This window comes from Anas platyrhynchos, chromosome 1 (genome assembly GCF_047663525.1).
Source record: "Anas platyrhynchos isolate ZD024472 breed Pekin duck chromosome 1, IASCAAS_PekinDuck_T2T, whole genome shotgun sequence".
Taxonomy (NCBI): domain Eukaryota; kingdom Metazoa; phylum Chordata; class Aves; order Anseriformes; family Anatidae; genus Anas; species Anas platyrhynchos.
The window spans coordinates 182,022,979-182,049,545 of NC_092587.1; the positions used below are offsets into that span (position 1 = coordinate 182,022,979).

At 41.9% G+C, this 26,567-nt stretch overlaps 1 protein-coding gene and 1 long non-coding RNA gene across 2 annotated transcripts; both read right to left on the reverse strand.

The window, feature by feature from the left end:
* Positions 1-349: 349 nt before the first annotated feature.
* LOC119716489 (uncharacterized) lies at positions 350-2,441 on the reverse strand. Its single transcript, XR_005264611.1, has 2 exons — positions 2,360-2,441; positions 350-901 (listed from the first exon to the last, which is right to left on the reverse strand). It is a non-coding gene; the product is annotated as an uncharacterized lncRNA (long non-coding RNA).
* Positions 2,442-19,343: 16,902 nt separating this feature from the next.
* CCNA1 (cyclin A1) lies at positions 19,344-25,317 on the reverse strand. Its single transcript, XM_027470501.3, has 9 exons — positions 25,120-25,317; positions 24,850-24,989; positions 23,724-23,967; positions 23,381-23,505; positions 22,469-22,692; positions 21,624-21,828; positions 20,742-20,855; positions 19,955-20,088; positions 19,344-19,615 (listed from the first exon to the last, which is right to left on the reverse strand). The coding sequence occupies exons 2-9, from the start codon at positions 24,970-24,972 to the stop codon at positions 19,564-19,566; spliced, it is 1,221 nt and encodes a 406-aa protein (XP_027326302.1). The 5' UTR covers positions 24,973-24,989; positions 25,120-25,317; the 3' UTR covers positions 19,344-19,563.
* Between the last annotated feature and the right edge of the window lie 1,250 nt (positions 25,318-26,567).

Consider the following 26,567-nt stretch of genomic DNA (forward strand, 5'->3'; position numbering starts at 1 on the left):
ATGGGCAATCAAATTTTGCACTCTGTCTCCACCATTCAGGAGGGATAAGCTCTGTCTTGGCCCACTGTCCCTACTGGAAGGCTAGAAATTTCATTTCCATAATGGCTAGAAATCTTCTACTTTTATGCTTCTTAGCTTCATGAGGTTGTTTCCCTCTTAATATCTCTATAACAATAAATATTGTATCTATATAGAGTTCAATCATTACCCAAGATAAACTAAAAGAGCTCTTTTACTTTCCTTTTGCAACTTGGATTCATCAGAAAGGACCAATCATCCTGCTAGCTTTTCTTACTCTGTAGGACTCAACTTTCTTGGATGTGCGCAAGCAGAATTGTACATAGATGAAATCACTGTAGCACTGAGCACATTGCAGATGCCCAGCCTATATATTTTAAGATCAAATTTGCCTTTTCTATTTCAAAATATTTGTCATAAAGGACAAGAATGAGAAATAGAAAGAAAAGAGACACCTGGGTGCTTTAGAAGTAGTGGAGATATGACAGTGGTTCTGTTTTTTTTGTTTTTGTTGTGTTTTTGTATTACAATTTTACAGTTCTTCATGTTCTCATTTTAGCATAATTCCACCAACTTTATCTTCCAAGGACAATAACAGTGTGACAGAGGACACTTTGTTTTCCCTTCTCATCTCCACAGCAGACGTGCACTATGCCTCCTTATAGCTCTTTTTGGAAGTAATTAAGAAACATCTAAACTTTGGAGAGACAAAGAGGTTTTCCAAACAGCAGCCATCACATCCCAGTGTCAGCCTGTGTTCTCTTCCATTTGATCATTCATCATTTTCCTGGCTTGGGTAAAGAAAAATCCTTATACTGAAAGACAAAGGCTCCTCGGGGTACCACCAAACTAGTGATGTTAGACAAGCACTGGGAAATGTCATCTGAAACATCAGAGAAACATCAAGGTTACTTACCAGAAAGCAAAATCCTCTGAACAGCGAAGATATTTTACACCTCTTTCAGTAATTTTATTTCATATATTTAATAGTGCACTCTCATCTCAGTAACCACAAAAGGAATTAGCATTTCTAAAGCTTTTTATGATCAGAGCAACTACTCTTCCCTTAAAAGAAGTATTACATAATTACAAATGCCACTCCACTTTCATGTGCATTGAATTCACCTCTATAACAGGCATTCATTTTGCTCAATATTGAACTTGCTGTCATTTCCACATGTCAGTCCAAAAGGAGGCTGTCAGATGCTTAAATAAATGACTTGAGAGAATAAATTACAGTGTTTAGACCCAACGCCACTGAACAGGAAACCATAGAAAATGCTGTTGCAGAGCTATCAGAAAAAGCTTTGTACATAAGAAAAAAAAATATATAAAATAAAAAAAAAACACACCTGTGCACCATTCTCTAAACTAGCAGTGCTGCTCTGAACCCACTGCTCCTCCCTGTCCTCTGATGTTCTCAGGACAAGGTCACACAGCTCTTCTCAAACAAAGGACAGCTCTTCCAGTAGGTAGACTAAAGAGATGGGAGTTCAAATGATGCTGTGCTACTGGCTTCTTATATCAAGTTCAGCCAATTTCTTCTTGTGGGATTTAGCTACAGGGGCAGGCACAAGTTTGTGTCTCTGCAATGCAAGTGGCTAGGCGTGAGCCAATACCATTATAGCCATCAGAGATCCACCCAATTCAGGTAGTGGACTTCAGAGAAGGAGACAGCTGAGCACGGTGAGCTGTCTGCAGCACACAGAGACAAATGACCTCTATGCTCCAATGGCTGTTTCAGCTTCACTTCTAAATACATGTATCGTGGGACCTTAGACACTCACTTCACATGAAGGCAGCCACAATGAAGAAACCCAAATTTAGGTGTCTGAACCTGGAACTGAGTTAGACCTTACTGTCAGGTCAACAGGACATCAAAATGATTTAATAAATTCACTTAGCCAAGAGAGGTTCTCTACCTCTAAAAACTGAGGTATTGACAGTTTCCTGGCACCCAAAGACAAATACATTAGAGACCATAAAACTGAAAAAAAATCACTTTAATAATGGAAATGAGGGAGGAAAAGGGCCATAGGGTGGTCATCAAGAGAACAGAGCCAGGCTCTTCATGATGGGAGAGTAGTCATCAGCTGAAACGGGGGAGGCTCAAACTGCATATATGCAGGAACGTTTTCACCATGAGGACAGCAAGCAGTGGAACAGGTTGCTCAGAGAGATTGTGCCATCTCTGTCTCAGAGGTTTCCAAGACTACGTGGAATAAAGCTTTGAGTGGTCAGCTCTGCCCTCATGGTTGACCCAGCTTTGAGCTAGAGGTTGTACAGACCTCCTGAGGTACTTTCCCACCTGAATTATCCTAGGATGTGATAAACTACTCACAGTTTACAGAAGGAGCCTTAGCTGCCTTCTCCTTTTCTTTTCCTGCAGTTTCTTCTTTTTCCAAACCAAGGAAATAGAAAATGTAACCTAATTAGAAAGTAAAAAAAAGAGATAAAAAAAGATAATTTAAATAATAGGCTCAATTGATGTTTCCTAGAAAGCACGTCAGAGTTCTTTGGACTACAAGTTACAGAGAAACATTTGACTTGACAAAGTCTGTGTGCTATAAGTTATCACTGCTGACAGCACAGAAAAGCAAGGCACCAGGTGCTACGTGTTTGGGTTTATTGAAGGATGGCTCATTTTCCTCCCCAAAACAGTGCACAGAAACAAACTGCCTACCCTTTCACACAGTGATTTCATGTCGATATTTCCTTCCATTTTATTCAACATCTCCATAAGCATTAAGGCAGAGCAGCTGTTGATGCCCTTGTTTACTCACCACACTTTCGTTATTAATATTATTTTATTTCTTTTGGAGTATTTGGTGTACTAGTACAACAGTGTCAAGTCCCTACGGTTAATACTCATTTTAGCTATATAGCTGTTCTGTTGCTTGGGGCTATTTGCAAGTGTATCAAAGACAGTCTGAATATACAGAACACTGCTGAGTCCACAGAGCCATGGGAGCATGAGCTGGCTTTTATTCTCTTCTCTAACAACAGCAGCATTTCCAAACCATGTTTTAACAGGTGCCAGCATGAGCAAAAACAATCAACTGGATGGTCAGCAAGCCCTCAATCTAGATCCCGATGTGGTAGAAGCAGTAGCTAGAAAGCTATATTTTTACTCATATCCTGGGAAAACGTGAAGAGAAAATGGAGTCATATATGAATTCTACCCTACCAGTTCTATAGTTGTTTCATAAAAATCGTATTATTGGTTTGGGAAGGCCTCCTTATGCAGTTATCTTACCTTTCCCATTCCAAAGGCAGCAGTATCTCAACATTTATTGCTTTCAATCGATAGTTACCTGCCTGACTTGCTCTTAAAAACCTCCATAAACAATCCCACCGGGATGATCTATTGCTCTGTGCTCTGTTGTCCTACTAGACAGCTCTTTCATTGAGCGAGAGATGAAACCTCCACCACTGTAATATAAGCCCATTACTCCAAGTTGTCCCTTCAATTTTTTTTTCCATCCCTCATCTGTATCTGAAGGTCAGAACCACATGCCCCCTCTGCCTTCCCTTCTCTACAGGGAGCAGGGCCAAGCCTCCTGCAGCTGCTGCGCTCCCTCCAGACCCTTTCAGACTCTCTCTTACCTCTCTGAGCAGCATACACAGACTGCATTTACACATCCCAGCCTGACATTGCTGATTCCTGCCTGAAATACGGCTCTTCCCCAGCAACCAGTCCCCACTCTGTATTCCTCAGCGCAAAAAGTGATTTTGTCCTTACCCCAGTGCCTCTGATCAGACCACTTCTTCAGCTTGGCAGGACCACATGAACAGCGAGGCTATGCCCCAGACAATCTGCATCCCTTCTTACCTGCACTTTTACAAACATGCCCTCTATTTCATCTAAGTCATTAGTAAAAATGATTTCCATTACCATCTATCCATTTGGATAACTACCCAAAATAGCTATCCTCTGAGCACAATTTCCTACTGATCACTTTGAGAAATTTCCCTCCAGGTTTTCTCTTGCTTACTTATGCAAGTGTCATCACAGACAAAAGCCTTACTAAATTCAAGAAAATATGACAACTTTGCTTTTTCTTTACTCACAACACCGATTGTAGGAGGACATTAGGCTGATATGATATGATTATCTCACATCTAACAATGTTAGCTGTCATTCACCTTCTTGTTGTCTAGCTGATTACAAATTGTTTGGTTTTGATTATTACCGATTCCTCTGTTGTGTTTCTGGGACAAAACCAGTACCTCCTTCTCTGTTTTCCTCTCAGAAAGCCCTAAATTTGCCTTTTACAGTCTTCTGAAACTTTACTTGCCTTCCACTTCCTGGAGGGACTGCTAATGACTCACTCTTTCAACGTTACATCTAATCTATCATAGCTGAACTCCCCAACATTTTGTTACTGACAATAGCTAACAGTTCAACGACAACCACTTCTCTTAGTGAAGGCTAAAACAGAAAAGGCATTTAACACGTCTGCTTTCCCAGCCTCACTAGTGAGTAAACAGCATTTTTCTTTCCTTTGGGCAACCACAGAAATATTTTTATTTCCATACTCCTGGTAGTAATGTATTTGTTTTCTTACACTGTACACTATTTTGCACCTGCTAATTGCTCTGAAAAAAAAGCCTCAGAATAACTTCAGAAAACTGTGGGAAAATAGGTTTACCTTTATAGGTGAGAAAAATTGATACAGAAGAGCAGAAGGCAGACATTTTAAGTTTCAAGACTTCCATTTATCAACCACCCACACAGAAAACCTGGTTTTCAGAGGAAAAGCTCTGAGCCCCTGGGCTCCCGTTTGTCACAATTACTGTGAAAAACTGAAGAGGCTTAACCTGCCCTGGCAGAGATGGGATTGAGCTCAGGAGCTTGGAGCATGTAAACCAGCAACAGCTGGTGCCTCTACCCCACAGCTTTTATCCAGAGATGCCCCAGGGCAAGACATTCCTCTAAGGCAGGCTGGAAATAGTCTCTTCTCACCCTCCTTTTTTGCTCAGCAGGAGCCTTACTCCCAATAGTCTGGTAGCTCTGGCATACAGCCCAAACAAGTTGAAGGGTTTTACTTTCTTTCTGTATTTTCCATCCCTTTATTCTTCTCCCAATTGCGTAAGCAGTTCTGAAAGCTCTAACACACAAGAGTAAGGGCTTCCACAGAGAGGAAGGGCAGATTACAGAGTTTATTTAATGAGATTCACTCTTTCATCCTCTCCACATTCACCCCTTTGAGCACCTTAAATCCTGGTTTGCAAAGAACTTCATTCTTGGCAAGATCCAAATGACAACCCATCTCTGCACCTCATCCACTTCATGTTACTTGCTGCCTCTGTTCCTGAACGCCCCTGTCCCTTCTCTGACCAGATGTCACCAGCTCCAGATGTCTGCCCAGTTACCCTGATCCCTGTCTCTGTTTTGGGGAAAGAAGCAATAGCAAATTTGGATCATTTTAACACCAAACCAGAAAGAAATTGAGTTACCAGTACATATTTCATGATTTATTTTTTTTTCTTACCAGATATTAGCTGATATGGCTGTGGTAGATGATTACTGCCCTCATTGTTGCAGACAGAGATACTGTAAGGAACACAGGCTAAACCTACAGTCCTACAGTAGAAAGCTGCACATCATTCCTTGCAACTGGCTTAGGAGTTCCAATACACCCACCTGCTTCAACATTGAATAAAAAGATTAGATAAATACTGTGTGTCCTTGAATATCCCACCCTACTCTGCTGCCTCAAAGCAGTATGAAATCTAACTTCCAGGCTACTCAAAGACAGTCAGGAAATATTACATGTTTATCGAAAGATATAAAGACAGCTTTTTGCAAAACAGTTGTGCCAAATCTCTGGAAAAATAAAGAAAATTAACAAAAATGCATGAAGCCACTTCAGTTAGGTAATACCAACATGGCTTTGAAGCCATTTCCCATGAAATACATGAAAGGGCAAAGATTACAAACACTGCAGCTGCTGATCTCCTCAACACATCTAGTGTAATATTCAATCTTTTCCAGAAATGGATAAATCAAACTAGAATTATTAATGATGCAGAGGCAATATGTAAATATGCAGAACCCTGGAGTGAACAGAATAGACTTTTCTTGTTAGGTTATTGCTGAGAATTTTCTGCAGGTTTGATTCCCATGAAAGTTTGAGTTAATGTGTTTACATAGTCACTTCAAAAATGAAAACTATTTTAAATTGCTGCCACAATCAAGACCAATCTTCATAGCATTTAGTGAAGCATTAGCTGACCAAAAAATTGCTGAGTCCACCTTAGAAGGTGCTAGCAATTGATTTCATCACTACTCCGAAGATCCCAAACCTTCACTGAACTATTGGTACCTAATACCACTTCAGCTTCTGCCATACTAATGAGATTTTCCTAAATAGCATGAAAAAATATTGCGACTATTTACAACAACTTATCACCACAGTAGCAGTTGCAATCAGCTAAAATAAATTAGGGGTGGATGGATCAATATACTTCGTAGTGCATTTCAAAATAAGAACAAGCTGCACAGTGAACCCTGGTAAAACATTACCACCAATGCTGACCCAGGCCCTCAGTGCAGAGCTGGCAGCTCTGCACATCTCAGCTCAGGACCTCTGGTAAGAAATAGTAGTTAGAGGCAATTCATAAATGCTTCCCACAGAGTTTACCCAGTGTGCATGATTTTTTCCAAATATTTGAATAATTCAGGAATATAAGTCTCTCAAAGTCAAAAAAAGCTAGGCCTCTAGGCAATTCAGGCACTTCTGAAAACATTCTGCATGGCCTGGGTCAGTCAGCTGGAGCCTTTCACATCTAAAAAGTTCAGCCTTAGCCCAAAATTGTTTTTAAAAGTTACCGGATGCCTTGGAGTGAGTTGGATTTATTTTGTCTTCTAGGTACAGAAGTCAAAATTACCAAATGACCATCCTGTCCATCATAGTAGCAGATCACACAATAGATGGAACGGGCATGAAAGCAGTTATGAACACTGATAACATCTCTGTCATCAGTTACGACAGAAGACTGTGACAGAGCTGAGGGCCACAGATGGCAGATCACACACTCAAGCTCTGTGCCACAGCTTTAAATTAAGGAAGAGTGTCAGAACACAGACAACCAAGAGCATGTTCAAACCATTTAGATAGTGTTTGCGTGCGGAGGTGTATACAAACCCTCTACATACCACAGCTGTGGAAAATTTTTACCATTAAAATAATTTTCCTATCCATCTCTCACTTCTTCTGGGGATCAGGCCATTAGATTGCAGGAGGCACATATGTGCCAAATAAATTTGATTGAAAATACTGCCTTCTGCTCTAGGAAATGCCTGCTTCTCTCTCTCTCCTTTTTTTTTTCTTCTTTTTTTTTTTTTCCTTTCATTCTTATGCACTTGATAAGCATTGATGAAACAAAAATGCTACTGACATATTAAATGATATTCAATTATTTAGGGCTATATATCTCTGACATGTATGGAAGCAAAGCAACATATCTGCGATTCAAAGATAAGCAAGACAACTGCTGTTAGACCTCTAGCCTGACCTGAGCTCTAAAGATAGCATATTCCAAGCAGTGCTATGCATTGTATCCTAGAGTTGTGTCCCTCAAAGATTGCGTCTGTTTACGCTTAACTCTTACTTAGACTGTCTGTCTTTTCTGCCAGGTCTCAGAAACAGGTTTCCAAAACTGTCAGCATTTGCTCAGCCTTAAATATTGTAGTGTTTAGGTGAGGCATTGACCACTGGCAGCCTGAATACAACTCTTCACCATTTTTCCTCAATGTATATGTATATATATATAATATACAAGGAAAACAAGCAAACAACATTGGAACATACTGAAAGGTAGAAGCTTCTTTCAAATATCAGCAGCTCAGGTGATAAGGAAACTACTCCACCTTTTAACATAATGTTGCTTGTCCTTCACTGTCATTTTAATTAATGTTTATCTGTTCACGTTGAATAAGAGTGTAGGGCAAAAAAGGCCCCTTTAGAGCTACATTTCCCTATTCCATTGGCACATCCTGTAGAACAACAGGACTGAGGTTGGACTGCTCCTCTGGAGGCCACCAGCCTAGAGCAGGGCTAACCAGAGAGACAGAGCAGGTACTCAGGGCTTGTCCTGTTGAATCCAGGACACCTCCAAGGATGGATGTCCCACAACCTCTCTGGGTAAACTTTGCCAGTGCTTTACCAGTCTCACAGAAAAATATTTTTCTTCGTGTGCATCAGAGCCTCCTTTGCTGTTATTTGTGGCAGCTGCCTCCCAGTCTGGGCTATGACCCTCCAAGAAAAATCCCATTCTGCTTTCCTATTGAGTTTCCTTTAAGCAGTTGAAAACAATTAAGTTTTCCCTTAGCCTTCTTTTCTCCAGGCTAAACAAACCCCTGCTTCCTCAGTTGTGGGCAAAACAGACTTGGAGTTGGGCAAAATTAGCTTAATTTATTGCCAATTAAAATAAATATTTAATTACTGATTTGGGTAGTGGGAAACAAAGAGATGAACTTTAAAACAACAGCTTTCCTCCTGCCTTTCTCAGGCTCAGCTTTGCTTCAGGCTCCTCTCTCCCTCTATGGGGTCAGTCCATGGTGGCTCCTCTCTGCTGCTCCTTCTTCCTCACAATTCTCCCCTGCTCCAGCATGGGGCCTCTCTGTGGGCTGCAAGGGATATGTGCTCTGTGGCCATAGAGCACCTCTTCCTCCTCTGACATTGGTTCCCTCTGTAGTTTCCTTCCCTGTCTGGCATTTTCTTCCCTCTCTTTAGCGTGTTTTGTCTGAGGCACCGCCATCTTGGGGCCATTGCGGCCATTTGGAACCGGCTGTGTCCAAGCATGGGGCAGCCCCAGCCTCGCCTCACAGAGGTTGTCCTGCAGCCCCTCACTGCCACAGCCTTACCACTGGTACCCAAAACACCATTTTAATTAGACAATCCTTAACTATTGTGTGACCCCCAAGCGCTCAGAGACATGGGCGGCCTCAGCACAACCCTGCCAGGAAAGATGCCATTGTGCGCATTGGGCTTTCCTGCGTCCTTCACCACTGAGTCTCCTGACCTATTTGGACTGTTACCTTCATAAACTGCTTATCCCTCTTTACCTTAATTCCACAACACTTACATCAAGAGAGAAGAGATAAGAAGCTGTCCCTAACACGTTTGACCATCCAAGTGCCACTCAGGTGGGTGTTACTAGAAACAAAGTAAGGACTGAAATCCAGTCACGTCTGAAATTTAAAGAAATACCTTGAAGAGATTAATGTCCTCTAGTGGCACAGACTTCAGATAAAAACAGATGGTGATATTTAATACTGGCATAATCAATGCAATTAGTATATATTAGCAGTACTTCTCAGAGTAGAAGACATCTGGCCAACTCCTGCCTAAATGATGGCTTTGGTAATTTGCCAGGAGGCAGAGAGGCTGCCTTTGGTTTGCATATACTGGAAAAAAAATGGTGAATCAGCAACGAGGCTTCAGCAAGAATCATGTCCACAGCAGTGTTTCAGCTGCCAGCACTTCCAATATTACTTAAAAAGTTAACTTCCCTCAGTCTTACAGTCCTATGGCTAACTAGTACCAAATTCATGAGACACAGCTGGGGTTGCATCCCATCCTCTGATGCCCTTGTTTAAGAGGATGTTCAGAAACTGAGGAGAAGTGCTTTAAACACACAAGACCTAGAAATAATTTATTATTGTGAAAAGCAAAGAAACCTCAGTACATTTTGTTTACAAGGAAAAAAAAAAAACAAGGGGTAATTTAATCACTGTGGTTACATCCTCGCATGGGAAGAAAATGTGATTAGTGAAGGGCTCTTTAACCAAGTTGAGAAAAGGAAAAACCAATGGACTCAAAATTAAAGTCAGCTACACATAAGTTAGAAATAGAAAGTTTCCAATAGCAAGGGTGATTTAGCAACAATCAAACATGGTTAAATAGGTATAAAAGGCATCAGAAAACCTGGTAGTCTCTCTTGACCTTAAAAATCGATGCATCTATAGGGACAGTGTCATGAAAAGCCTCTATATTCTCTCCTAGATATATGTATATATCTAGGAAGGCCTCTATGTACACTGATTCTACATTAAGCAATACAATAAGTTTTTGTTGCCAAAACTCTGCACTGCATCAGGTCTTCCTATTAACTGTTGCCCACAGCTATCTTAACAGTGCTTATATCAAATAATACATCATTTTTTTCTGTACCTGAAGTACAATGTGAGGCTATCCATGCACAGAATAACTTAAATAAAAGTCCAGAGAGCAGAACCACTGGTCAAACACATGAAAAGCCTTCTGCTCAGCAGGACCACACAAAGCATTTAATAATCATAGAAAATTAATCCAAATGAGGCTTAATGAATTAAGCAAAAAAGTGTTCACATTAGGGGCTCTCTGAACAAAAGGGATCCATGCTCCTTTTCAGTCCCTACACAATGGTATCAGACACATTAAGATCATTTGCTCATTCCAGCCCAAGCATCGTGAGCAAGAACTGAAGGCTTCATGTGTTCATTTGGCTGTCAACAGTGAAATGTAAAACTTTTCTTTGGGATAGAGATGTTAAAGGAGCTGAACCTTTTACCAAATAATGGAGTTCTGGATCAGCATCTATTTTGTTGAAGGGCTTTAAGCAATTGTCACCATCAACCTTGGATGCAAAGTGTAGATAAGAATATATTTTACAAATATTTTGCCTATCTTAAATTCTGACCATAAGGTAAACAAGGTGTAGTTAATAACTCATTAACTGATACAGAATCAACTTTGTATATACAATCAATAGCATAATAATTGGCTATTTGCCATACGTTAATTATTTCTATAAATACTGTACCCCCAATAGTAAGGTTATTTCCCTCTGTTTCTATGAAAAGTCAGGAGGCTGATTCTGAGAACCATTCCTTTTGAGTCATTCATGTGCCAGGTGAAATCCAGGCCTCATCTGAAGACAATGAGAAGTAGTGAAGATTTCAGTAGTTCAAAGTAGTGGCAATCAAAGGCAATAAACAAAAATCCAAATCTAAAGGATTAAAGGAAATCAAAGTCACTTACAGAACATCAAGTGCAGATAGATTCATTACATTTAATATTTTAGTGAGCTGATTTTTTTTTAACTTTAATGTTACATTGAATTTTACACTATTACTCTTGATTATTTTTTTTTTTTTAACCTGCAACGTGAACCACCACAAAGAACAAATTTCTAGAATCCCCTCATGTATCCTTAGTGTGATTGCTTGTCACACTACAAGGAAGAAACCCAAAGATTTAGAAATATCTTTTCAGACATCAACCACCTGTAGAAGCTTTTCCCCTCCAAAAACATCCAGAAACTTCTCTTCCCCTGACAGAGGAAATAGTAACTTTTTTAGCTAGCGTATGTTATGCTAGAAAGAACTCAGTAAAGTATTGATACAATATTGATGACATCTTGGAAATTAGATGAAGTGAAACTGAGTTTTTAACAAAATAAAACCTTAATTTCTCATTAGAAGACTTAGTGGAAGATAGCTATGAAAATTTCTGGAGATTTCTCTGGCAGTAGAATAAAAGATTTTCCCAGTTTAAGTCCAGTCAGCATTTGCTTTAACGGGAGTAGAAGTTACAGAGATCAGCAGTTCCCAGACTGTAACCTCTGAATTGCCCCAGAGAACTGTATTAAACAGCAGAATCTACTCGCACATCGCTTACATACAGCCCTGCTCAGTTATCTGTGAGAAACTGAGAACACTGACAGTGGTTGTGCTGTAATTTTCATGATGGCCTAACGTTCATTCAGTAAGAAAAGAAGCTATTTACTGAAAACACAGTTTTGTAAGGCGTGATCTGGAAAAGTGCAGCAGAGCTTTCTGTTCTGATTACTTGCTGCTGCAAAAATAAGCCATCAGAGCCTCTTTACTCTCTGCCAGGCTTTTCCACCAGGTGGTACAGGATTAGTAGCTAAAAACAAAAAGATTAAGAGCCAACTTCATGTGTGAGATTTGGTGCAGGGAGATGCTTTTAAGAATGGGTGTGCACTTTTAAGAATGGGTTCAACATCAGGCACATCAGCCCTGCAAAATGGGACTTTTTTTTTTTTTTTTTCTGGCTCTGGATCAGGAGCCCTGCACAGCTTTATCCTGCTGGCAAAAAAACCTCTGCAGAGCCACATCCTTATTTCACATCATTTGAAAGCTGTGAGCAGTCACTGAATGAAGAGAAAGACAGAGGAAAGAGCGCAACGTTCAGCTAGCAGATGCACAGCTGTATGTGGAAAATGTCATTTGTTCATGGGTTCTCAAGTACTTACTGAAGATACACACACGTAGATGAACTTGCTCTCTTTCCCCCCATACCTCTTCTACTCATGAACAGGAACACATCCCAAAAGTTGCTACTATTAGCCAGAACAAAACATGTATTTTCCTCTAGCTAATGTCCATGGAGCTCCACAGGAAACCCATACATCTGTGCACAAAACAACCGGCTCAGCAACCATCTTAAAATACATGTACATCTGAGCAGATATCTGCAAAAACTCAAAAAGAGTAAGGAAGCTGGGCTCAGTCACAGCTCAGAAACATAACTGTCCAACATTTCCATTTGACTCTCAAATTTATCAGTAATAAATTCTGCAATTAACATTCCCTCGCAGCACCCTTAAATGACTGGTCTGGATACTAGCTTTTCACTGACTGTACCAGTACACATCCTGCCCTGCTAAGAGGTGGAAGCTGAGCGTGAAGACATTTTAGAAGTAGCTGCAGACAAAGTATAGATTTGGATGGGTGAGCAGCATGTGAATGTGAAACTCAGCTCAAGTTGGGAACAGAACAAAGAAATCATGACTAAGATCGGGGGGCGGGGGGGGAAGTGCACCACAAACTAGACAATAATTACGTCACTGTCCTGTGCAAGCATTCTGCATCTGGCTAGATTACCCTGGAAGAAGAATCAGTGCTGAAATTTTCAGTGAGAAATAGGAGCTTCTTCTAACTTAAAGATCATAATTAATCTTCTATTTTCCCTTCTCCAAATTTGTAGGAATCTGGCAGGAATTCCCCTTTTTTCCTGCACAAACCGTACAAGCTCTGTAATATTACAAACACCTTATCTGCCTAACCTGCAATATAATGAGATGCTCCTCCACCAGATCTGCTTCAACAGAACACTCACCTGCCATGAACATTAACAGTTTCCATCATATTTTTGTCCTCTCTGTAGCAGGTTTGATATTCAAGTCTACATCAGATATCCTGCTTTGCACAGCAATGAAGAAACAGATCTAGCTGAAAACACTGGATAAAGTAGTGAGGAAAAACAACAACAACAACAAAAACCACTCCACAGTAGAGGACTATGGATGATCTGGAAAACATCATTTATTTTCTTCAAGTATCCCTGAAGCACTACGTGAGAGGTAGGCAGCCTGGATGACTTTATATTGCAGCTTCACTAAATGCTGGTTCAATTTAATGAAAAATAGTGGAAAACAACAGTACTGTTACCGTGTTTTTGCACTCTGCTCTTCTGCTCAAAAATACGCAAAAACGAGTCCCAGACCAAATAGCCTCCCTGAGCTCTGACCCAGCACCGTTTTGGGATGCGATTAGGCTGACCTCTCCCTCAAGCTGCGGACCAAGGACGTTGGTGCCCTCTCCTGGTTGCATCCTTTGGAGACCATCAGCATATGGTATCACGAGCTTTTGAGGGTTGGCTTTTGTTTGTTTTTACTGTAAGTGAATTCACTACTTGCTTCTGTTTTAATATGCTGAAGAGGTCAAGTATTTTCCTGATTTGCTGAACCTGAAAGTACCTTTGCATGCCTCCTAAGTAAATAGAGGTGACGATAAATTAGAGCTACGGGGCAGGTACACTGTTCTTGAATATGTGCAGTGCAGGGTCTGCCACCCCAACATCTTACTCCATTATGAGATGAGAGAACATCATCGTGCTGCTCATCTGCAGTGCCGCCCATTTTGTTAAATCCCAGATGTTTCCAACCTTCTTATGAGGGACAGAGAGCCAAATGGAGGATGATTTGGTTTTGAGATACATCACACTCCAGTTTCTGCCTAATAGGGACAGGGCAGTGTTTTACTCTAAGCAGCACACTGATTAGTACCAAATGCCTAATCTGTCGATGTCTGCTGAATTATGCTGTGGGCTGTAGGGCTCTCTCCCTTTTTTCTCCCCTCCCCCCCCCCCCCCCCCAAGTTGTTATGCATCAAAACATAAACAATAATAAACAGAAAAAGCAGCTTGGCTACAGATGGTGGAGGAAGATGACCAATTTCTTGCCAGAACTCAAAGCTTTATCATGAGCCTGTTCTTCCAGCACTTGTTCCAGTAATGCTTTTCTGTGTCCAAATAAAGAGGGCCTGAACATCTGAAAAACGAGGACTCAGGACTCTGTTACAGTTTATCTAGGTGTTTACTGGTATTAGCTACAGGGACACTTGGTTATGCTGAGCACATTGCTAAGACAAAAGAGAGGCAGACAGCAAACACGAGCACGCAGCACAAGCACCCACACAGCCTGTTAGCTCACACTGACTATTTTGTACTGCTCTCCCCAGGACAAATCTACTTAGAAAGGAGCTAGCCCAAAGCACCACGGTAATGAGCCAAATGGAGACAGACGTTTGGCCAGGAACCAGTCCTTGATTCTACCACCATTATTTTCCAGTACCAGCACTGCACAGAACTCAGGACACAGAGCCATGATTTTGGATTTCTTCACAGGGATTAAGGCCATCAAGACTGCCTGGTCTTTCTTGCTTCATCTGTGTTTAGACGAGTTAATTTGATGAGAATAGGCATGTACTTCAGGATTAACTGAATTGTATGCTTTTTATCTTTCTGTGGACTGTCCTGGAAGTATGTTTGTGCTAATTCTCTCAAACAATCACACCACTACCATATACACTAGCAAATCCCAAGCAGAGCATGGAATAACTAGGGCTGGCTATATTAGCAACTCATCACGCAGGGTTTCCAAGCTAATATTTCTCTGCATCTCTGCAGGACCATCAGGTATAATTCATGTCCTCCATGAATGTGTTGCCATGGATGTTCATTATGAAACTCTTATTCTGCAGAGCTTTGTATTTTCTTTTTTTTTTATATTAAGAGGGTACAATCTGAACAACTATCCAAGAGAAAGTCTGAGTTTGCCATACAAGACAAGAACCATAAACCGGATAAGAATAAAAACATGCAACAACAACAAAAAATATACATATACCCACTAAAATCATCGGAGTAGCTAACAAGGTCTGTAGAGTACCCTACTTGCCAGGGCTCTAGAACTTCTGTGTAACAAGATGTGCATCTCCTCCAGTTCACATCTACCTAGCAGAGTCTGCACAACTCTTCAGTATAAGATGATCTTTCTATGGTGTAGCAGGTGCTTAGGAAAACTGCAAGCCAAAAACCTTAATTCTAGGAAGCAATCACTGATGCTGCTAGCTTCTTTCTCATCCTTAAAAGCAGCCCCAGAAGCTGTTTCAAGGTCACTGGCAAAATAAGTACCAACCTCAGTGATCAGAGCTAATTCTAGTCATTTATAGAACTGACAGCAAGTAGGTATGTACACAGACTAATTACACAGCCAGATTTCCCAGCAAGGCAGACACCCTTCAGTCATGAATTAACAGCTTAACTGTCCTGACCACAGTTAAATCATTCTCCCTAATTACCCAATTACTTCTCAGACATCCTTAACTCACTCCACAGAAGGGGAAAATAAGGCAGACCCTAGTTGTTAACACAGTACCTTCCTACAGAGCATTATTTCTAATTTTGCTTGTTCATATTAGGAAAACAATGGATTCACAAGTATCCCCAGCTATAAAGAGAAGATTTCCCAGCAGCAATTTAGGAATATCAGATGCATCTGCAATAGTTAATATTCATTTTTTAACCCATGACTTATAACTACAACAGGGAAGCATCAGGATCACACAACCACAGTATATCTGGGTTTTCTGGAAGTCACTACACAATAGCTTAGAAACTGTTAGAATAAGATTAGAGAGCTTGTTTGTTTTTAGTAATGCTATCAGAAAGCACTTGAACTGAGTATCATGGGTCAAAATTAAAATCCTTAACAGTTCAGTTTCAGCCCACCCTACCTAGGAGCACAGAGTCACTATTCAAAGCACCTTGCCTTACCAGTATGCTCTACTCATTCTGCCCCGATACATTTTAAATTGGGTGTGGGGAGATACTGAGACCTGCATAGAAGTCAGCGTTCAGCCCTTGGAACGCACATTTTAAGTTCAAGGGACTGATCTCCTTCACAGCAGAGTTAACTGAGCAAAATCAGGCTTGACAATTCCAAAGCTGCAACAGCTTAAGTATTTCCTGAACAGAGGAAATGAGTTCTTCTTTGTGGCTGCTGTCTATAAGGCAGTAAATGGGATAACCAAAAAATCAAGACTGCCACTGTTTAATCTTTAATGTTGATTTCCCATTATTTCAGTTACAGGATATGGCTGTCTTTAAGAAGCCTGGTTCTCTTTGTTTTAAACATCAGACATGGCTGTAAACTTAGCAGGTCTTGTTTTTCTTCTGCATAGCCCAAGAACCACATCAACGAATATTTTCCTTTTGGGTTGCTTTCATCTCCCTTTCTTACAAACACGTATTTCTGCATACTTAAAACGTGCACTGAAAATAGTCAAGTACTGTTGAGTGTTTTTGCATCTGCATTTAAGCACTTCATTTTGTTAAATCAGCATTATGTCACCTTCATTACCACCCTATTCCCAACAGAAGCAGCTATTATCTGTTTCTCAAACATGACCTGCTGAGGAGAGCCCAAAGGAGGGATAGGCCAGGGTTAAGTGCCATGACATACATGAATTAAAGGAGGTAGCAGGCAATTTTCACCTTTGAAGAGTCAAGGCTCACTTGGACAAGAACAGTAAGACTTCTCGTTGCTCTGAGCAAGATAAATCCAAAGCAAAGAAAAGTGAGAATAGAATATGAACATTCAAAACGCACATCACAGGTAAGAACACTGATAGCAGTTTCTTCTGTCCCACAAATTTAAGTCTAATCCATCTTGAAGAGACCTTTTGGCATTCACACTGCAGAATTATGTGATCCTTCACCTCAATTACTTTTTTCCGATTTTCCCTTTCAGTTTTTGGACTAAAAAAAAAAGTGCTTAACCTACTAAATCAGCTTCAAAAGCATGAAAAAATTAAAAGGAGGCAGAGTGCAGTCTATTTCAGAGATCATAGGATTTTTTTTATATTTTTAAATCAGACGGTTGGGTTAGTATACCAGAGAAAAAACTTCAAGGAAGTTTAATGCAATCGTATCTTTCTTATAATTAAGTAAACTCTAGAAAGAGAAACAGAAGGAAAGTTTTGCCTCCAGGAAGACACCACATGGTAAAACATTCAGGCAAGCCAGATCAGGAGTTCAGCTCCTATAGTGCCAAATGCACCAGGTCTGTTGGCACACGAGGATGAGACATGACTGTAGCAGCAGACTTCCTAAGATCAAAACTCATCTCTTCTGCCGTGACCATGAATACCTTCAAATTGGTATAGCACTAGGAGACATTCAGTAGTGCTTCCAAAACACCCTGCATTGCTGTACTCAAAGTTCAACAGGCACCTGTATACCTTACAAATAGATTAAGGCTTATTAACACAGGGTTTCAGCATATGTTATATTCAGCCTGAAGCAGCATTATAAAGCTGAAACTCATAAGTCTGGCATATTTATAAATACTCTTCCTCAGTACACTTATTGTTCCATTATGAAACAGCAAATCAAAAACCCCTCACTCCCCATTGTGACTGTGCGCCCTCTCTGGCCTTTGTTCTGAGCCACTTTAAAGGAGCTGCCTGAACACATGGGTGAAGTTCTTAGCCCAACTCCAAGGCATTTATTCCCATAAACCATGAAATCCACTGCAGCAGGTATGAGCTGGCACTAGCTCCTACCATGAAGTGGGTACCAGTGACATAAGTAGAGGATGTCTAGTCACAACTGTCAATATCAGTAAATAAAATAGATTCATGTACTTAACTAGAAAGTGTTTGAAGTGAGACACTAAAAACTGCATAGGATAGGCTGAAACAGAAATACTCCCCCTCCCTTAAAAGATATTTTCTGTTAAGTGAATTAGTTTTTACCACTGCCTCCATTTCAGGGGTATACAAGGGTTCTCATTGCTAGCAGGATTCAGCAACCTAGACAGGGAGGAGGTGGGGGGAAGCTCTGATGCCTGTCAAGGAAAGTGAAACACCTGAAGCTACGAGCTTCACAACACATGCTGGTGTAATCAGGTCTTAAAATTAAAGCAAGAGGCTTGTTAGCTAGTACTTAATCTAAGTGCAAGAAATAGCACTTCTGTTGAATTGCATCTTAATGTCAAGTGTAAAGCATATTCTTGCTTGGAAATGCAATGCCCTGCACAGATTACTCTCTGAAGAAGGAGTAGGTCTTGAATGTTTTCTACTCTTAAAATTAGAAGAGAATGCCTCAGACTTACCTTGCCATTTTGATGAGCTGACTATAGTTCCCTGCATGTTGACTAACACCATCAACTGAGTATTTTGAGACACTTTGGACAAGAGTTGCATTTTACAAGTATACAAGGTAGGTTTTGGTGGATTTTTATTATTTTTTTAATCATTATCAAGTGAAGAACTGAGGGGTACAACAGCATAGCAACACAGGATAAGATAGTTAAGAACTTAGGAGTTTCCACCCCTTCCTTCCTGTTGACAGTGATGGCTCCTCTAGAAACTGCAGAGTATTACACACTCAGTGTTCAAGTGGCAGAAGTCATCACCTCAGACAGCTAAGTCACAAAACCATCAAATACCACAAGTATAATGCCAAGAGCCATCCAGCTCTATTCCAGCCCCTCAGGGCCTTACATGTTCTTGCTTGTAGCTTTTCACATTGCCTTTTATTACAGGGAATCCTCCTGCATTGGAAAGGTTCCTAAGGTTCTTCAAACCACCCTTTCATCCGTCTTCCTGCAGAAGATGCTGCCCTATTTCACTCTGAATGGAAGTTTAATTTTTACCTCAGCGTTGATGGTCTTCTACACATATGTAGAGTGTTCATAAACCACTTGCCTGTGGATGCTTTTGCTGTGATGTGGCAAACAAGTTCCAGAAAAGAGGTTCTGTTCATGGCCACATGATCTTGTATCAGAATAGGAAAAAAACAGGTAATACACTGCAGCCAGTCACCTGTCTGTGGACATGTGGTTTGAACCAACAAAGCTTGATACATTTATCCAGTCCAGCTAACATAAAAGGCCATCTCAATTACTTTGTAAGAAAACCTTTCCACACACCATTACTGCAGATATTAACTGGAGTCAGAAAATTCAGAGGAAGTGTAATAAGACATTTATTAAAAGTGCTGTCAGATATATTAAGAGCTATAGTCTAATATCCTTTTTTTAAAAGGCATCTAATTAAAAAATGCTAGCTAAAAACCATTCTGGTCACCATGGTTACAGACACATGACCTGCAGTGTTCAATGAAGTGTTAGACCAGCTTTGTAGATTGGGAAGAAGTTATCAAAGTCCAGGATCCACCATCCCTATTGTAGAGGAAGAACCGCTGGGGGCTCTAGAAGAGACACCTGCAAATACCTGGAATAGAAATGCAATCAAACAAGTTAATATTTTTAGTGACAAGTTTAAAGAAGCATTAAGGATTCCTCTTGAGAAACACTGGGGAAGAAAAAAAAACACATCCTGCTGCTCCAAGGGAATTGTGATCCACTACATCTGCATACCAATGAATTAACTATTCTTCTGCCCAGAAGAGCTTTCCCCTCAAGATGCTGACAGAGGCTTCAGTTTCAGAAACAGAAGCTGTCCACTATGACAAGTTTGTCAGTTACTGAGCTGTAGCCCAGGCTGTTCAACCAGAGCCATCCTGTGCTTACAACCTCCAAGTTACAAAGCAGTAGCTTCTTGGTTACTTACTTTGAGTGCTTATACTTCTCCTTAATTGCTTGCAGTTGGCAACGGGGAGCATCAAGGCATGCTTTGTGCAGATCAGTCAGGCAAGGCACTATCTCACTTAATGAATACCCAGTGAATGCAGCAAGAGTTTCTGGCTGGTAAGAAGAGGGGAAAAAAACGCTTGTGTTACTCTATTTTAGAGAATAGTCACCTGGAAGGTATTTTCTACAGAAGCAGGAACCATTTTCACCATGTCATCAGTTCTCGCTCTAGGTTTAGGCTTGAAAAGGATTCAAGTGTATCCTGCCATTACTTTCACTATAGGTCTGTATTTTCAGACCTCCTGTCAGACCAATCTCACTCTGCTATAAGTATATTGCATCCATTACGTCTCTTCTAGATTCTGCTCCCTGCTAAAGCTATTACTGCAACACACGCCTGAGAGGCCTACCAAGGCCTGCATTACAGCAGCCACTGAGTGTAGTCACTTCACTGAAGCAGGCACATTCAGTTTTCCCCTTCCCTCCCCCAAAGCCCCTGAATTCTATCTATGGCATTTGAGACTAACTACTGACAAGTTTTAGTTACTGACTTGATGTAAGTGAACATGACAGCAAGGTCCTTCCCATTTCAGATAGAAGGCAGGATATTTCAGATTGATTTAACATTTGTTAATCAGGTAGACCCATTAGCTCAGGAACAGCCACTCATCCTAGCATTTCAGCCTTTATGAAAACATGTTTTGATGCTACTCAAAGTTTTGATCATAAAGTGCTTGAGCACTTTAGCACACAGTTGTTTTTCTTACCCAGAAAGACCTGTTCACCGTGTAGTTTGCTAGACAGTAGGCTGCTGCAGCAGTTTGTGAAGGAAGGTACTTCAGAAAAGGATCAGCTTCAAGGAGACTCAATTCTGCAAGATACTGAGCAAAAAAGCAAGCCAATCAAATAGAATGGCCCTGTGTGGTAGAATAAGGCCAAGAGACTGAGCACTTAAGTTGGTCAATAGTTTCAGTTTCACTGAAGAAATGAGTTATATCTGTCTGGTGAGCAGAAGTAGCATTCAAGTCCTGTTCATCTTTCAGAAAAACCTATCATGTGCCAGCGGTAACAGAGACCACTGTCCTGTCAAAGCCTAAACAATCCAAATTATAATGAACTTCTGGTCATGATTGTTTTTGATGTAATTTTACAGATAGAATCATCAAGTTTTGTTTAAAAAGACATCTTTTTAAATATTTGTAAAGGAAAAGAGGCCATGCTCTCCTCTGAGGATTTTGTTCACCTCACTTGGAGATCTGGGCTAAGTGGGCGGCTCTCAGAAACAGAATTTGGGCTCCATTTGAATAGGCACTGTATAAATACTACACCCTTTGCAGCTAAGCAGCAGGTCAGGTGTTTTCCTGTAAGCTTGGGTTACCCTGTAACCTGATCTGTATAAGCATGGTACCCCGGGCAGTTCTGTGGGCACATGCTGCGTCATTGTGTAGCAGTATGTTTTACCATCCTGTCCAGGTCAGGCTTACTATGCATGCCACTGTCGAAGAATGGATTCCTACCTCCTCACCAGTAAGACAGACTAGCTGACCAGACAGATAACACAAAGCTTAGTGTTTCAATCAGACACTTATCCAGAAGTCTAAGCACAGACTTCTACAAAACACCCATCCTAAAGGGATGGTAATTCATACCTTTGCAAAGTTCTTTGTCCTGATACAGACTCCATGCCTCTGAATATACTGAAGGAGGAACTGGTTGATAGTAGGCACTGTGAGGTCAAAAGCCAACACTTTGAGAAGCAGGTGTTCCATTCTTAGCAGCTGCCTCTTTGTGTATGTATCATCTGTTATATACACAAATTCATCCACTTCTGGTGGGTAGATTTCCTCGTATTTCCTTCAAAAGAAACAGAGAAACCGTATTTGTCAGCTTAAAAGTCAGGGTAACAAAAAGCATTTCTCCCTTATCAGGATGGGAACATGGTATTAGTAAGACTTGCTTGGAGTTCTTGTTTTAAACCTTCCTCCGATCTGGGTAACAGCTGAGAATCAAATCTGTGGGGCAAAGATATTTAGAGGTATTCCAAGTCCACTAGTCTAGTGAGACATACTCATATTAGGAGTTTTCTATTAGTCAGAGTGTTAAAGAGCAAGTTGCAGTAACACCATGCATTCCAGATAAAAACTCATGTGCTCCTAGGCTTCATTGGGCACCCAGTCTGTTTAAAAACAGTTCAAGGCTAATTGCAGATTGCAGCTTTTAATCTATTACAGCCTTATGGGCTAGCAGCCTCATACAGTAGTGTTTTTCTTCTGCTGTTATGGTTACAAGGTTTTAAGGTTTTCCCACTACAGTTCCTTAATCACGAATATTAAGCATCTAATTCAGCTAGTGCCCAAGTAGGTCAAGTGGCAAATCTTAAGACACCAGGAAAACCTACCTACCACTGCAAGCTTCAGTCTATCAAATTAAACAAAAAGATTCAGTCCTAAAAATAAGTTTTAGCTCACATATATCTTCTGAGATAAACACTCACGCAGCCAGAAGAATCGCTGCTGTTCCTACAAGCTGCAGCTTCCCTCTGAGAACAGACATACAGGAGAGAAACCTGTCCAGGTAGTTCACTGCCAAGTATAACGTCTCTGTCTGAAGTTTGTATTCTTCCCCTACTTCTACCAGCCAGTCTACCAAGATGGCACGCATTCCTGATGTGATATCTGGTTGCTTCCTCATGTAGTGGGGCTTGGGCCTGTATTTAATCTGTTTGGAGAGACAAGTGAAGAATCAGGTTGCTTACCCTGGAAAGGACCATTGAAGGCTGAGCTGATTAACATTCTGTGAACTTCTACGAAAAGGAACATGAGCAGTTACACTATTAATAACTAGTTACTAGCTATAGTTACAGTACTAGCAGTATTAACTAGCAGCATCTCTAGAAAAACTGAAGAGATAAGAGCTACCATGTTAGTAACAGAAAAGTAAAGGACCTCCTGGACTGTCAAGTTGAGCCTTTGCACATATAAGCAATTCAGGAGGACCTGACAATGAGAAACAAATCATTTATTTCCCCTCCCCCTATTGAGAGACTGCATTTTACTGTTCTGATAAAGAATGACAAAAAAAAAAGTCTATTGGAGCAGAAGACCTGTCAGTGAGGTCACATCCAACTGCTTCAGTAATTTTGCAGTTTTCACCTCCCACCTGCAAGAACTCTTCATTCCTTGGAGTCAAGGCATGCTCCAACAGTGGGGTATTTCTGGGATGCAGAGTAATACCTGAAAGATCTCATAACTGTCTAGAAGATACCTATGAACCTCTCTAGCTAGAGAGATGGATTTTATTGCTTGCTCAGTGGCTGCCTAGACTTATCCTGGAGCAACCATACAGCTTTGCAGTATTGCAGCCCACCACATCCCAAATACCTCTAGGTTTGTTAGAAGACACTCACTTCGGCTTCTCTGAGGTACTGATGAATGTCATCTGCATACTCTCCCACAGTCATTAGAGTTATGACATCTCCCATCTGTTCCACAGGGTGAGACTGGAAGGATGTATCCACTAGCATAGGAGAAGCTAGCAGGCAAAAAGAGACAGAAAGACACTTGGATAGTTAGCCTCTTCACCTTCTCTTGCTATTTCTAGCACAGCAGAAGTGTTGTGCGTCACCTAGACACAACTAAAGTTATCCCGAAGCATTACTTATTGTAAAATAAGCTACTCACCAGCTCACCACAATTCATGATCAACTGTACATACTTGTGCTACAGATACCATGTATTAACCATGGTTACCTGTACTTAGATCCAGCAGTAGGTGAACACTGGATGTCATTGCACTAGTATCCAGTTCACACAGGCTTGATTCCAGCTCTTCATCCACTTGGCAGTTGTAGTTTTCTTTCTGTTCCGGTTCATCTATGTAGATAGTAAACCCCTGCTTTGATGCAGCACTGATCATGTAGCTGGATAATTCATCTTTTCCAGCTGGAGGGATGGCATTCTTAGAGACAGGAAGGTGTCTGGTAACAGCAGTACTCTGAAACAGAGTGCATGGCAATGCTGTGGCAGGGCAATTCAGGAAGAAAGCAAACAGTATTGGTTGTTTTAGAGAGACAAATCACTTTCCTTGGTTAACAAAGCAAGGTACAGAAGTTAATTGGAAAAGCCACCCACTGCAGCTGGCACTTGGGACGCACTGGCACTGCCTTGGAAGCAAGGGCACTGCCTGGCTCTGACAGCTGGCAAGTGCAGGGTGTGCTCCACATTCAGTGTAGCACAGAGCAGGTTTTAGAAAGTGTAGCAAGTTAGGGCAATGAGAAGAACCACTCAAGCACCACCACAGACTTACAAATGCATGTCAACTTATAAACCAAAGTTGGAAACGTTGAGTTTAAGCACCACAAACCCCACGACTTCAGCTTGTGAACAGGATACAGCCCTTCGTGTTATCTACTATATGTGAGCCACCAGCTGAGTTTGGGGCTTCAAGAAGTCGCACCCAAGAGGACTGCACACACACAGCTGCTGGTTGAGGTCCTGCAAGCCAGCACAGCTCCGTTTCCCCTGCCCCAGCAGCCAGCTAGCTCCAGGAGGACTGGAGGACACCCAGCTGTGAACCCAGCTTCTTAAACACACCCACACCCTGACAGCAACGTGAGCAGCCACACAGCAACGGGACGTTGAGGCAAGCATCAGCAAAGCGACTTTTTTTAAACCACCCCCTACATTTTAGAGCACGGATGACCTGAAGCCCACCACCCCCCCACGCCTTCACCTGCAGCCTGGCGGGGAGCAGCCAGCTACCAGTCCCAGAGCCCACCCGGAGGGGAAGGGACGAGTAGTGGAGGGGAAGAAAAGAGGGAAAGAAGGAAGGAAGGAGGGAAGGAAGGAGGAGGTATCCGGCACGAACAGGGCTCACCTGGCCGCCGGGCCGCTGCTGCCCGTTCTCCACCAGCACCCCCAGCACGGCCCGGCCGCCGCGGGGGGCAACGGGGCAGGGCTCCAGGCGGCCCGCCCGGCTCATCTCGCCGGTGCGGTGCATCGCCCCCACGCCGGCACCTTCCGGGGAGAGAGAGGGGGAAAAAAAATAAATAAATAAGATAATAAAAATTAAAATAATAATATTTTTAAAAAAATAATTAAAAAATAAATAAAATAAAAGATACAGATAAATAAAATTAGCCAGTACTCGGTCGAGGAGCAGCCACGCCTGACCCTGGGAAGGAAGGAAGGAGGGATGGATGGATGGATGCGGGGACGGAGGGCAGGAAGGCAGCGCCGCCGCCCCTATATAGGCGGCCGCGGGCGGCTGTTGGCCGAGACCAGTTGGAAGCGGCGGCCGCAACCCCCGGCGCAGCCGCCCTGGCGGGGCAAGCGGCTGCGGGTCGCCATGGAGACCCCGCCCGGGCCGGCCCTGCCGCGGCCTGGGCCGCGCTTCCCCGCCCCGCTGCCGGTGGGGAGGGGTTGATGGTGTCCCACCGTAGTGTAGTGGGGTGAAGGCGGGTTGTTGGGGGTGTGGAGACTGTGTGGAGTGTCCAAAGAGCAGGCGAGGTGCAGCCAGGAGGCGAGGCTGAGGATGGCAAGAGAGCTGGGAGTGCGCTGCTGGCAGGGAAGCAGCAAGGAAGGACTGGTGTGCATTAAACACAGCGCTTGGTTGGCAGGAGAAGCTGAGGGATTTCATGTCATCAGGAGGTCCCCCGCGGTGAGGATGCCAGCAGTAGGATGGCCAAAACCCCACCCCTATACAACAAATCACCTACACTATTAAAATATTCATAATATAACTTTAATACTACTATTGACAAATATCAGTTGCAAATATAATTAATTTATTAATAAAGCTTATAAGGAAGGAAACAAGTCTGCCTGATGCTATTAAAGGACTTGACGATTAAACCCTGGAGACCCCAAGCCTCTCAGTGAGCTCCGACAGGACAGACGAGTTACCCAGTTAGGAGAGAAACACCGAGGGGTGCCCAGCTCCACAAGGGGAAAGCTGGCTGGGGCAGGAACCAAGTGAGATTAATCTGAATTTCCAGAGGAGTCTGGGAACAAATAATCAGTTATTAAGAGCTATCTTCTGTCTGTAAACGTCTAGGATATAACAAAAAGATGTATGAATGGCAATAGAAGCTTTATGGAAACAGTCAAGGTCAAAAAAATCGATTACCCCTTTTGATTTTAGCTTATTTTAGTATCTATTTGACCCTTGTAACACTTTGATAAAGTCAAAACAAGGGGACAACTGCAAAACTGATTGTGAAGCTGTGCACAAGAGCAGTTCTCAGGTGTCAGGGTGGAAACACAGAGCTTTATAAGAGGAATTAAGCAGCGGTTTGTCCAATATCACCAAAATTTTTCAGCAGTGGAGCAGATAGTAACACAGGTAGCAGACTCAGTGAAGTTGTGGATGACACCACCGATGGTGCTGGGAAGGGCAGTGGCTATGCTGGGGAACAAGACGAGATTTCAGAAATGATCATGACAAACTGGAAAAGTGGGATGCTTTTGAAGAAAGACTGGACAGAGCAGGGCTGGACAAAGCCACCAGCTGCAGACATGTGGGATGGGGACCATCTGGGTCAGTAGCAGCTCTGTGAAGAAGAAGCAGGAGGCTATAATGAACCTCCAGTGGAG

Bases quoted from the DNA above. Each gene is read 5' to 3' on its own strand.
- CCNA1 (XM_027470501.3), bottom strand. From the start codon at position 24,972: ATGCACCGCACCGGCGAGATGAGCCGGGCGGGCCGCCTGGAGCCCTGC. The intron at 23,506-23,723 runs GTAACCATGGTT...TTTGCCTGCTAG, and splicing joins ACTGCTGGATCTAAGTACAG to CTTCTCCTATGCTAGTGGAT. The intron at 22,693-23,380 runs GTGAGTGTCTTC...CTCTCCAAACAG, and splicing joins AGTACCTCAGAGAAGCCGAA to ATTAAATACAGGCCCAAGCC.